The following is a 13500-nucleotide window of genomic DNA, read 5'->3' on the forward strand; positions in this document are numbered from 1 at the left end:
CACAGTTGACCTCAGGCTAGATCATTGCAAAGCAAATACCCAGCTGAAGTTTACTTACCTCTGTCCTTTTGCTTGTGCTGATATTAACCAAAAAGCCCTTTTAATACACTTTAAAAAAAATTGGGGGGAGCAATTTTAGCCTAAAGGATAAATAAACAAGGCTGTACCAAAAGGCATATTCACCAACCTAAATGTAACCAAAATTTGCTAAACTTACATATATTTTTGTCTCTAAAAGTCAAAACAAAAACTAGGTCATTTAAAAATGTCTTTTAAGACTTCGCTTTGCATACCAGATCACACTGTAAATTTATGAAAAGGATCATATCCTTTGCTTTTAACTATTATATGTAAAAGTAACTTAAACAAGTTTAAAGAATTTTATAAATTTGTCAACTTACAATAACGGTACAAAAAAAGAGAAGGAAAGGCAAGAATTTGTATAACAGTAACACTTTATTCTAACCTCAGACATTAATTAGGCTAAAACCATGGGAAAAAATTGTGTGAAATTAAGACACAACAGTGGTTGACGTTATGTTAAATAGCATCTGAAAATATCAACACAGTTTTTTAAGCACTTTTAAAGTTTACTCTCATGTTTTATCATCCTGTTTTAATGTTTTTTCTCAGTTCTTCAGAAAATGGAGCACCAGGATTTTATGTTTCCACACTCCTGCCCCAGGCAGATGTTTTGCTTAGCAGAGTGACTTTTGTAATCCCTCCTATTGTTAGGACTGTCAGTGCTCTTCTCTGAGTTGTACGGGCAGTGGTAGAAGAGTCATTGTCTGTTTATAGCAGAGTGCTGACTGTTGATTGGCCAAAAGGGCACTGTAAAGGTTTGAGGGATTGACACATATTTAGTAAAAATACAAAAATATGCTGGGAGATGATTAATACCAAGTTCAGGGTAGATGTTCTCTTTAGAGAGGGAGTTGGAGGAAGGGGGGAGAGGGTGGAGGAGAGTGATATTTCAGCTGTATCTCTAATGTCTTATGTCTTTCAAACATGAGGACTCGAAGCAGACATAGCAACATGTTAATATATATTTAATCTAGATTTTGAATACATGGATATCTGTCATTATTTTCTATCCTTTTCTGCTGCTAGTGTAAATAAATAGTAAAACATGTTCTTGTTTATTTTCAGAAAGAAATCCGTAGCTCCTTGGTTCTTTCAATGTTGCAACAGATGTTAATGGAAGATAAGGCAGATTTGGTAAGAGAAGCTGTGATCAAAAGCCTCGGTATCATTATGGGATACATTGATGATCCAGACAAATATCAACAGGTATGTTTTTCAGAATGAATCCCATTTATTTCATTATAAAATTCCAAGTAGTATAATATTCCAAATCTGATTCAGATATCCTATAATCTGTAGTAGGGATGGCAGACATGTCAACTTTAACCAGTTGAAGTTGGCTGCCTGGTTTCAGTTCTGCTATTTCAAGGAGGAGATGCTTTGATTCATTTATAGTATCTGCCACAGCTTTGTGGCAGTAAATTGGCAACAAGCATGCCATGTTACCACCCTTTCTCTTTGGTTTCCCAATCAACAGATAAATGACATTTTTCTTTAAAGAAATTGGGAAGGATAGGATTATGAATGGTTTTCTTTCTTGCTTAAAATATCTGCTAAATGTACTGCAGTGTATATTTATTACATATTATTATGTTTTTTAGGGTTTTTTTTTTTAATCTACATTTTGCCTATTTCCTTTTGGCAGGGTTTTGAATTGTTGCTGTCAGCCTTGGGTGATCCCTCAGAAAGAGTAGTTAGTGCAACACATCAAGTATTTTTACCAGCTTATGCTGCCTGGACTACAGAGCTTGGAAATTTACAGTCTCATCTTATACCTACATTGCTGAACAAGATTGAAAAACTTCTCAGGGTAAATACTTCCTTTGTTTATATAGTAAATAGAAATTTAAAAGGTGTGTTCTAAGGCATCTTGAAAGAATGTTGGGGGAACAAAGACAGAAAGTACCACTTAGCGAACATTCTAATTAACTACCTGTTAAAGACTGTATTGGTCTGAAGCCAAGGGAGATTTGAGGAAGTTTTGCTTGACTGAAGCTAGGGGAGAAAGAGCATGGTCTGCCTTTTTTTAGCTAAAATAGCACCTTTGTGGCACTAACTCGTATACTATTCACAGTGCTACCTCTTCCTAGCCTCTTCTGAAGACTTAAATATTTTAGATAAAGTGTCAGCATCAGTTCCCAGAATGCAGAGATAACTAAAATATGAGTCTCTAAATCTTTCTTATTTATACAGTGTCAAAATGCTTTACCTTTTTTTCACTGCAGTAGTTCATGTCCTGACTTTTTAAAGTGAACTTGCCATTCTTCCCAAGTAAAAGAATTGAAGAAACAATAGAAACTTCTTGGTCTAATTTTTGTACTAAAAGTCTCTTTTAGAGTCTAGAAGAAAAACATTTCTTTAATGCATATTAATTATGTACCGTTAAGGTAGACACTTTATAAATAAAATATATTATTTCATTCTTATAATCATTTGAATTATGTTTTGGTTTTTTGTGTGGAAACTGAGTGTTTAAGTAACTTGCTCAGGGTCCCAAAGCTGTCAAATGACAGAACCAGGATCTGATATCAGTCTCTAAAACCAAACTCTTGCCCTTTTTACCCCCAGATTTTAAAGGCTCTTAACATAATGTATTTTAACTACTCTGTAGATAGTCTTATATGTATACACATATATTCATTTAATTTAAAAATTGGGCTGTTTTTTCTATAAATTTCAAAATGGGTGTTAAAGAAGCTATAAATAGACAACTAGACTGAAGTACTCCTTTTTATGAAACCTAGGGAATTTTTTTAAGTATTTTTTTTTAATATTTGCATTCCTTCTATCTGAGAATTATCCGTACCTGGTTTTTTTGTTTGTTTGTTTGTTTGGGGTTTTAAAAAAAATTATTTATTTATTTTTGCCTGCATTGGGTCTTCCTTGCTGCACGTGAGCTTTTCTCCAGTTGCAGCGAGCCAGGGCTACTCTTCGTGCAGTGCGCAGGCTTCTCATTGTGGTGGCTTCTCTCGTTACGGAGCACAGGCTCTAGGCATGCGGGCTTCAGTAGTTGCAGCACGCCGGCTCAGTAGTTGTGGCTTGTGGGCTTTAGAGCACAGGCTCTGTAGTTGTGACGCACAGGCTTAGTTGCTCCGCGGCATGTGGGAATCTTCCCGGACCAGGGCTCGAACCCGTTTCTGCTGCATTGGCAGGCGGATTCTTAACCACTGCACCACCAGGGAAGCCCTGTACCTGTTTTTTTTTTAGTTCCATTTCATAACACAGCTAATTCCACATTGTTGCTAAACATAGCTGCAGTATTCAGCACACAAGGTAATTCTTCCATGAAGAAATTAACTAATTTAGAACTTGATAGTAAAAAACGAACATATCTGCTGTTTCTGACACAGTTGTTATTTATAATATAGTAATGACATCTCAAGTGGATTTGAACAGCAATAAATGCTTTCCTCTCTAATGATTCTATTTTTCACTTTAATATTTGGTTTCAGTGTACCATAGTGATCCTTTTACTCTTTTTTTTTTCTGTTATCTCTTTCTTTCGTTTCCTTTTGACATTTCTTCTCCTACATTTTAGCTATACATTGAATTATTTTAAAGTGCTTCCAATGCTGGCAAATACAGTTGTCACCAAATCTGTAAAAGGAGTTAGGGATAGCAAGTGCTGCTGCTCGTTTAGCAGTTGAGTGTTTAAAATGATTCCTGTGGCTCACTTTAATTTCTTTAACCTGACTTATAAAATGTCAAAAGATAAGACTCTCTTAAAAGAAAAAAACCTGTAAAAGAAGTTCCATACAAATGAAATGACTGATGTTCACCCTAAAGTTTTCCATACAAAAGATTCTATTACTTCCACAATGCCTTAGTACTTCACATTTTCACATACTCAGAGAAATTCAGAAAAGATTCATGGTCATCTCCATTAGGTGTGATGCTGTGAGCCTAGCATACATGTCCTTAAATGTCTTATTGTTTGCCACAGAAAGGAAGAACATCATAAATACATAACCTCAGAAGACTAAAATTAGCTTTCACCTCCTTATATTTCAGGAAGGAGAGCACGGGCTGGATGAACATAAGCTCCACATGTATCTGTCTGCCTTGCAGTCCTTGATCCCATCTCTCTTTGCATTAGTGCTACAGAACGCACCTTTCTCCAGCAAAGCCAAGCTTCATGGTGAAGTGCCACAGATAGAAGGTACTGAACTTAAATTATGGAAGGAAGATGTAGAATATTAACAGCTTAGCTTCCCAAAGAATCGTTTCTGATTAAAAATGTAAAAGTCACTTTATATGACAGCATAATTACTAAAATGTATTATATGTGTGGAACTGCATGGTCGTAGATTGAATGATATCTGGGGTGAACTATATGGCTTCATCTTTTATGGATAAGCCTCGTGGTATTATTTGATAATATTTGTACTTTCTTTCCATTCTTAATCTAGAGCCTTTTTTAATAGCCTTTTCTTCAGTGTTATAAGTCAGAAATAAGCGTTTTCTTTCATTAATAGAGCAGAATTAATAGTTACCAGGGCCAGTTTATGAAGCTTTTCATTTCCACTTTCTTTATATTTTTTCTTCCCCAGCTATTTCATCTTATTTTCAGTAGGGGAAGGTAAATGTAATTACTCTTTCCTTCTATGTCCTTGATAGGAATATAAGCATATGCAGCACAGTTTCTTTTTTTTCCAAAAAAAGAACATGATTTATTTTCAGAAATACATGAAATTGATAGCAAGAGCCAGTATTTTCTTAGCTCAAAGTCTAGCTAACTAGTAAGTGACCTTTGATCCATGGCACGTGATAACCCCACTGCACCTAACCTCCAGGATAAATGGCTATAGACAAGTTATTACTATGTATGAGATTCCTTTGCAGCTTTTTCAGATTTGTGAATTAGCCGTGTCTCTTACGGGCTTCTGATAGACAAAAGAAGTATAACATTGAGAAAATCAACACACAGTGTTTTTAGAATTATAGTTTTCATGTAAAGTAAACTGGGCTACCTATAATCTTTGGGATATGAAGCAGTGTGTCCAAGAATACACAAAGCACAGCATAAAAATGGTGGACACTGTTAGAATGCCAGTTTTACTTCGAAAATTGAGAATGGATGGGGTAGAGTTAGTTTAATATTTTTTAATGATATTGAGGAGAATGAAAATTCAAACTTTTAAGATAAATTTTCATAAAGCACTCACAGCTGGCTACTTTAGGTTCTACCCCTTCACTCATTAAGACACTTCATCTGCCTAGGGACTTTCCTGTCTTTCTAATTCCCTCTCTTTTTCTTTCTATCTTGCTGTATTGTTCTGCTGGGGCCAGCATAACGAAGTACCGTAAACTTAGTACTTTAACAACAGATATTTATTGTTTCACAGTTCTGAAGTGAACTCTCTAGAAGTCTGAGATCAAGGTGTCAGTAGGGTTGGTTCCTTCTGAAGGCTGTGAGGGAAAAGCTGTTTCATGCCTCTCTCCTAGCTTCTGGTGGTTTGCTGGCAATCTCTGGTGTTCTCTGGCTTATAGATACATCACCCCAGTCTCTGCCTTCATCTTCACATTCCGTTCTCCGTGTGTGTGTGTGTGCACACGCATGCACTTGTCTCTGTCCAAATTTCCCTTTTATAAGATCAGTTATATTGCATTAGAAGTCCACGCTATTCCAGTATGACTTCATCTTATCTAATTATATCTGCAACAACATTTCCAAATAAGGTCACATTCTGAGGTTCTAGGGGTTTGGACTTCAACATATGAATTTTTTTTTTTTTTTTGGTACACGGGCCTCTCACTGTTGTGGCCTCTCCCGTTGCGGAGCACAGGCTCCGGACGCACAGGCTCAGCGGCCATGGCTCACGGGCCCAGCTGCTCTGCGGCATGTGGGATCCTCCCGGATCGGGGCACGAACTCGTGTCCCCTGCATCGGCAGGCAGATTCTCAACCACTGTGCCACCAGGGAAGCCCAGCATATGAATTTTTAAGGGAGACACAGTTCAACCCACAGCACTTGCTATCATTCATTCATTTAGCAAATAATTCTTAAATGTCACCTATTGCCAAGCACATGTTAGAGATTAGATAGAAAATTTTCAAAACTACTTTACCATCCTGAACATATTCCTTCTGGTGTTTATTGACCTTTCCTTGTGATTATGTCTTTATCATGCCAAAAATAATCTTTTAAGTTCTTATTGACTTAATTTGACCCTCTGACTTTTAATAGTAGCTGTAAATGTTAAGGTTATTATTCTCACATGTAGGTTATAATACATTCATTATAAATGAGGAAATATTATATCCTTCTTTAGGGTCTATCTATATATCTATGTCTCTGTGTCTATCTGTATGTATATCTGTATAATTTGAGATACAGTTTATTACAAGTGAAGATTTAATAGTTTTCTCTTACATAATGAAAATTCCAGAGCACTAGCTAATATTTATGTCAGGCACTATTTTAAACACTTGAGATACACTCATAAACAAAACAGACAAATATCTCTGCCATGAAGAGCTTACATTCTAGTGAGAGGGAAATACATTGAAGAGTCATAACAGTTGTTATTTTGCTGGATTTGTATAATTGTGGTAATTTTTTGACAGTAAAATACCTATTAAAATGGCTTTCTGGGGACTCTTCTGTATGGTTACAAGTTAGATGCTCAAATTTTTTAAACTCTTTTTAAATAGAATAATGTTTTGAGGTCCCTGAACCATTCTGATTGCTTATCTGTTAGAACTGAGTTATTCATGTAATTGCTTATTTCTTGACATTGTTTTGCTTCTGTTGGACCTAGCTTTAAATCTTTGGACGTCACTTTGCCTATAATAAATCTTGACATTATCTGATTTACTTTTAACTGTTCCACTATTTTTCAATAATTTGTCAGTATTTTTGAAGGAATAATATATTGATACATTCCATCATAGTATCGCAGATTGTGACCAGTATGATATAATCCTTTTTGAACTTATCAGATATGCTTCGACAATATAGAAGTATGAAGTACAGATATCCCTCACCATCCAAATCTGTTTGATTCCTAGGTTGAGATAATGACAACTCAAGCAGAAACCTCAGATAGTATGGGATACCATGTTACCTAAATTCATTTATTTGTTTGTTTGTGTGTGTATTATGATAGCAAATAGGAGACTTCAGCTAGCAAGGGATAACCTTTATCTGTACTTAAGATATTGTTAAAAGCCTTGGGCAGCATAGGAGGACAATACCATCTTAATTTTGTCTTTGAGCATTTTTAAAGTTATTTCATGTTTTCTTAAGTTTAATAATTATCATTACACCATTAATATGTTTTGAGAAAATGCTGCATCCTTAATTGTGTCTTTTTAGGGTGTTAACCTCTATGCAGGAATTGCTAGGCCATTAGGAGTTTCTGTTCAACAGTTAATGAGCTGTTGGTAGCATTATTCACTTAACAGCCATCTAAGACCTGTTCTTTAATAACCTGGAATCTAATTATGATCTGTAGAATCATAGATTTTATTGATGTGTTCAAACTTTACAATATACTAGTGTATATTCATGTTTTATTTACATAATTTTAAAAGTAATTTTTTCAGTTTTTCCCCCAAAACTTTTAAAGTATATACATGAGACTCTGGTTATAATATTTATAATAAATTTTTTAATAATAATTTTGCTTTATCTTACTGGTCACTGGTTTTCACACTTTATAGTAACTTAATGTTTATCAAACTATGGAACATTTTTTAAATAAATCATTTGATATTGGAGATTAAATACTTAAGAAGCCTGTTCAGCTCAAGTTTTAATGTACTTTAGGTCATTATTCTCTGGTATTAAACAGTTTTTCCCTGCTGTCAACCTATTAGTTTCTTGCTGCCTGAAGGAAATATTTTATCATAGTTATTAGTTTTTGACATAAACAGTCTGGTGGAATTACAAGTATTTCTATTTTTTTAAGACCAAATTCAAGTCCATATTTTAGCTGAGATCTTATTTTGTGGCTAATTTTAATTTAAACTAAGTGAAATTTAACTCTTCACTGGCAAGTTCTTTCATTACAATATTCATTTACTAGTTATTTAGTCTCATAAAATCTTAATTTTTGAGATTTGCTAAATTTGTTCACATGTGACAAAAATTTACAGTTGATTCTTAAACAACAGGAGTTTGAACTGTACACGTCCACTTATATGTGAATACTTTTCAATAGTTAATGCTATAGTACTACATGGTCTGTGGTTGGTTGAATTTGTGGATGTGGAAGAACCTCTAATACAGAGGGCCGACTGTAAGTTGTAGGCAGATTAACCCCTGACTGTACAGGGATCAACTGTATTTCATTTTTTTCTAAAAATGGTTTAATTAATATATTTTAGTTTTATATTTAAAGTCTATAATAAGCTAAATAAATGTTAGGAGGCAGAACCTTACTTTTCTTTTGACGGAATAGCTAACTTTCCAAACTGTCATTTTCTATGTGATTTATTTTGCTTCTAATTTTTATAGTGACTAGGTTCCCTCGGCCTATGTCGCCTCTTCAAGATGTGTCTACTATTATTGGAAGTCGTGAGCAATTGGCAGTACTGCTACAACTTTATGATTACCAGCTGGAACATGAGGGTACAACAGGCTGGGAGAGTTTACTATGGGTTGTCAATCAATTGTAAGTTACCACCTCCGTATTCATTTGGTACATCTCAATCAGTTGAATGAAAGATAGCTCACTATATTTAGCCTGGGCACTGAGGGACAAAATATAACAAAATATTAAAAAACAAATAGCAAAACATAACTTGGCATCATCCATGGTAAATTTCTTTAGGAGAGGAGATTTATGCTACTAGATACGTAGTTATTTGTCTATGAAGATGGTGCTGCTGTATTACATCAGAAGACCTAACTGCTGCCTTCTTGTCTACAAGTGGTGATGGATTTTAAACTACATCCAGACTTTTCATTTTTGAGGCTAAAGTGGATGATGCCATGTTAGCCAAGTTCTTGTATGAGATATCAGCTCCATTGATTTGAGTCTCATTAACTCCATACTTAGAACCCTACCATTAAGATTCCATATATTTTATGGCAATCAGTTAAAATTTATTTTAAGAAATTTATAGAATATAAACTGAAGACTTTGCAAAGGGTCCCAAACAACTCTTTTGCATTCCAATTTTACTGGCTATGAAAAGCAGAACAGAAGATATTGTTAGATTTGCATTGTTTCAGAAATTGGCAAGGAAACAGTAATTTATTTGTACCCCTGCCTATTTTTCTTTCCTTTCATATTCAGGTTGCCACAGCTTATAGAAATAGTTGGCAAAATTAATGTTACTTCAACTGCCTGTGTCCATGAATTCTCCAGATTTTTCTGGCGCCTTTGCCGGACATTTGGCAAAATTTTTACAAACACTAAGGTAAAAGCTTGTATTCCATGTTTTCTTATATGCAAGAGACATAGAAATGTAATGTGTTAATTAATGCTATAGCAGAGTAAATAAAAACGTGAGCCCTTCCTTTATTCAAATTATCTTTTAATACCTTAGAAAACTGTGATAGTAAAAGAAAATTCTAGTCAGTAATATTCTTCTCTTTATTGATTTTCAGAAGATGATTTAGCCAAAACTTAGTTTGTATCCAGATTTGGGTATAAGATCTACTCACTGTGGATATCCCAACGCTTTCTAGCATAGGAAGTATCAGATAGGGGACTCAGCTGCGATTCTTTGAATGTGCTTCTGGTGCTTTACCATCTACCACAGATTCAGGAAGCAGCCATTTGCTCAGCATGCTTTGGTCAAAACTTCAGGTGATTATAGAATCAAAGCAGCTTGTATAGAATACTTGCTACAAGATACAAGCTCTTGGAATAGAATGGACACTTGAGATAAATGCTGCATATTTCAATCACTGTCACATTTGCCTATCTAGGTTATTCTGTAGTTTTAGATATTAAATTGGAATGTCCTTAGGTCCCACTTTCTTCTTCAATCCTGTTAATCCATTTGTCTTCATAGCATATTGTTAAGCCAGTTCTTTAGAGCTCTAATAAAAACATAAAAAGATGTAATTGCTATAATCAAATGTTAATCAAGACATTTAAAAGGTAAAAATTTTGTGTAGCTCTTTACTATTAAACCTGTAGTTACTGAAACATTTAGAGCATGACAGTTTGGTATAGTGGACTGGATGAAATTCGGAAAATGGGTTATGACCCTGTTATGTTTGTATCCTATGATAAATCATTTAATGTATCTGTGCTTAATCTTTCCATGTGTGAAATGAACAAGTTGCTTCAGTGTCATTTAATTCTATAAGTCTGATTCTGTAGATTAATCTTCACAGTGGTCTACATCTCAGTTTAAATTGAATTTGTAAATTAATATGCCTGACCTGTCAATAGGAGGACAAAAACCAGAGCTTGATGTTATTGTAGAAGAAACAAAATCATTTTACATTTTTCACTAACGTGTAATTATTAAACAAATATAATTTGATTTTACTGGTAATCACACTTGGCACAATTTGTTTGACATCTCCAAAAGAAGTAGCTGTTATTTATTTTACTTTTTTTACAAAAACAATTAGGAGTTCATTTTAGCACTTAACAGTAAGTGGTTGACTTCAGTGGCCTGAAATCTGAAATCCAATAATGTTAAAAATAAAAAAGTGAAACAAGCATTTGCTTTAACTTAAAATTTTATTTTTTAAAAATTTATTTATTTATTATTATTATTTTGTGTGTGTGTGGTACGCGGGCCTCTCACCGCTGTGGCCTCTCGCGTTGCGGAGCACAGGCTCCGGACGCGCAGGCTCAGCGGCCATGGCTCTCGGACCCAGCCGCTCCGCGGCATGTGGGATCTTCCCAGACCAGGGCACGAACCCGTGTCCCCTGCATTGGCAGGCGGATTCTCAACCACTGCGCCACCAGGGAAGCCCTAACTTAAAATTTTAATGTTAAATTTTAATGTTAAATTCTGTACTTGATGTTTAAAATTAAATTTAAAAGAAGTTAAAGACTAATCTAAGCCAATGGATATCACATGATGAATATGTTACTTATTGAATACCCTAAATGAATGGAATTTCATTTTCATTCCTTTTATATACAGCAAATTTTTTCAATAATTCTAATCATATAATATCTGCCTAAATACCCTTTCTAACATCAAGGTCAGTTTGAGGAGGTAGTAATTTCAAGCACTTAAAATCACCTTGCAGGGCTTCCCTGGTGGCGCAGTGGTTGAGAGTCCGCCTGCCGATGCAGGGGATACGGGTTCGTGCCCCGGTCTGGGAAGATCCCACATGCCGCGGAGCGGCTGGGCCCGTGAGCCATGGCCGCTGAGCCTGCGCGTCCGGAGCCTGTGCTCCGCAACGGGAGAGGCCACAACAGTGAGAGGCCAGCGTGCAGAAAAAAAAAAAAAAATCACCTTGCAAGTTATTTTAATTTAGTGAAGGAAACTAAAGGCCCTTCAGAAAACTTGCTGACCTGAATTGATTTTTTAAAATATATTATCTCTAAAAGGTGTTGTTTTCAGTAACTTAACTCTTCTTTTTTCCTATGGCTCTTAAGAATTGTTATGTTTTTGGCTACTTGAATCAACGGTCTATAAAACAAAATAAATAAGTAGTAGTAGCAATGGTAGTAAACATTTTATTTATGTAACCATTGATTGGTCCGTTGAACTTGAGACTCTTCTGGATCTTTTCTTTGGGTTGCTTAGGTAAAACCTCAGTTCCAGGAGATTTTAAGACTGTCTGAAGAAAACATTGGTAAGTTTGTTCATTATTACTTTTAAAAACAATTGAATCTCTTTACTCCAGAAAAATACTTTATTCATTGTATGTAAAGTGTATAAATAAACTAGCAAGTACAATTGAAAAGGAAGATTTATACTATGGAATTCTTGGTTTTACAACTCTGCCACATCTAATATCCTTCCCATGGGGTGGCAGTAAGATTAATCTTTGTCAATTTGACTGTAAATATCTACCTTCACCGTAATCAAATTGACCTAAGGCTGAGCTTCTCAAACTGAGTACTTGTACCCTTGCAAAGTTGAAGTGGTATATTCGAGATACTGAAAAGGAAAAAATAAAGAGCATCTAATTCATAATTAGTTACTTAAAACTTTTCAAACTTAAAACAAATTGTAATTGAAGAGAATGAAAGATACACATATATGTTTTTTAAATGAAACATGAGATTTTAAAGAAACTACAGGCTTTAATGGGCAGCTCCAGCCCGTCTGTTCATAGTTTTCACTTATCTGTCATAAGAAGTCTAGTTGTAGCACCACTGGCCTAAGAACTCCTTTATGTGTGGATCTTATGTCCATGTGTATTTTTCTAATTTCTTAGGAACGAATTGTGAAAAATGTTAGGAACAAAAATGTATAGCCCCCATGTTTTGTTTTTAAACTTGGTTGATTTTGAATGTATAGGTAATTCTTATCTCAGTCCTACCTTAGTGATTTGAATTGAGTCATCTGAAAAACTCCATTTGGGGCTGTCCTCAGAGATAGTTAGAGAATAAATAAATGATTCCCTTTAAGTTTGAAAATGTCGATGAGATTTTTTTTTTGACAAATGCTTCCCGAAGTTTATATTTAATAGCTTTCTAAAGGGTTAATGCTTGGGATACCTAATGGTTGGTATTATCTCTTTAGTTAATTATTAATTCTGATGATAAATTGATGAAGAATATTTATATATTTTTGGAAACTGATAGCTTTTAGGATTATTAGTTAGCTGTGAATATTTAGCTGTTCATATAGGAAGTGATTATTAACCACGGTATATACAGTCTGTATCTGTGAATTCAACTTAAGCTTATGTTCCTAGCCTCAGATTTACCTCTCAGCTACCATAGTCACAGTCAACCAACATCAGTACTCCCCAAAAGAAAAAATTACCCTTACCAAGAGAGTAAACAAACCTCAAATACTAATGGATATGAAAATGGAACTTTCTTTTTTGCTGAAAATTCTTTCAGGACAGTTATTTTCAAATCAATTTCTTTATGTACTACTTTCTGAAAAGAATTTAAAACCATATTAAAAATAGAAAAAAAGTAATTAAATAAAGTTTGAGTACATAAAAGCAAATGTAAAGCACTTAAAACAGTGCCTAAAAATCAATAAGTGAGAGCTGTGGTGCTATAAATAGCAACTGTCATATCACCTCTGGAACATTTTTATTTTTAAATCATCTACGCGTGCTGCATAAGAAAATCTCTTATGTTACAGTAGTCACAGGACACTCACCTGTGATTGGATGCTTTCCCCTCTCCCCATGCTTTACTTAGCCTCCCTACTCCATGAAAATAATCAGGGTTCTGTCTGGCTGAAAATCCCTATACAGGATGCAGGAGGAGCTCTGGAACTAGGCTAGCACTGGAAACTAGGTGGTAGCTCATATCTGGAAGCAGGTGAAATGTATATCTGGGTGCCTCCTTTCAGCTG

At 34.9% G+C, this 13500-nt stretch overlaps 1 protein-coding gene across 8 annotated transcripts in view; it reads left to right on the forward strand.

Annotated features, from left to right (window-relative positions):
* Positions 1–13500, forward strand: part of RELCH (RAB11 binding and LisH domain, coiled-coil and HEAT repeat containing) — a 120171-nt gene that overhangs the window by 71451 nt on the left and 35220 nt on the right. For all 8 annotated transcript variants that reach the window (XR_003677109.1, XR_003677110.1, XM_028479955.2 and 5 more), the window contains 6 exons: positions 1150–1290; positions 1730–1894; positions 4096–4243; positions 8546–8702; positions 9330–9453; positions 11761–11809. Coding sequence is in view for 6 of the 8 variants with exons in the window: in XM_028479955.2 (XP_028335756.1) it covers positions 1150–1290; positions 1730–1894; positions 4096–4243; positions 8546–8702; positions 9330–9453; positions 11761–11809 (784 nt within the window). In the remaining 2 variants the exon portion in view is untranslated. The remainder of the gene's footprint in view (positions 1–1149; positions 1291–1729; positions 1895–4095; positions 4244–8545; positions 8703–9329; positions 9454–11760; positions 11810–13500) is intronic.

Source organism: Physeter macrocephalus, chromosome 19 (assembly GCF_002837175.3).
Source record: "Physeter macrocephalus isolate SW-GA chromosome 19, ASM283717v5, whole genome shotgun sequence".
Classification (NCBI taxonomy): domain Eukaryota; kingdom Metazoa; phylum Chordata; class Mammalia; order Artiodactyla; family Physeteridae; genus Physeter; species Physeter macrocephalus.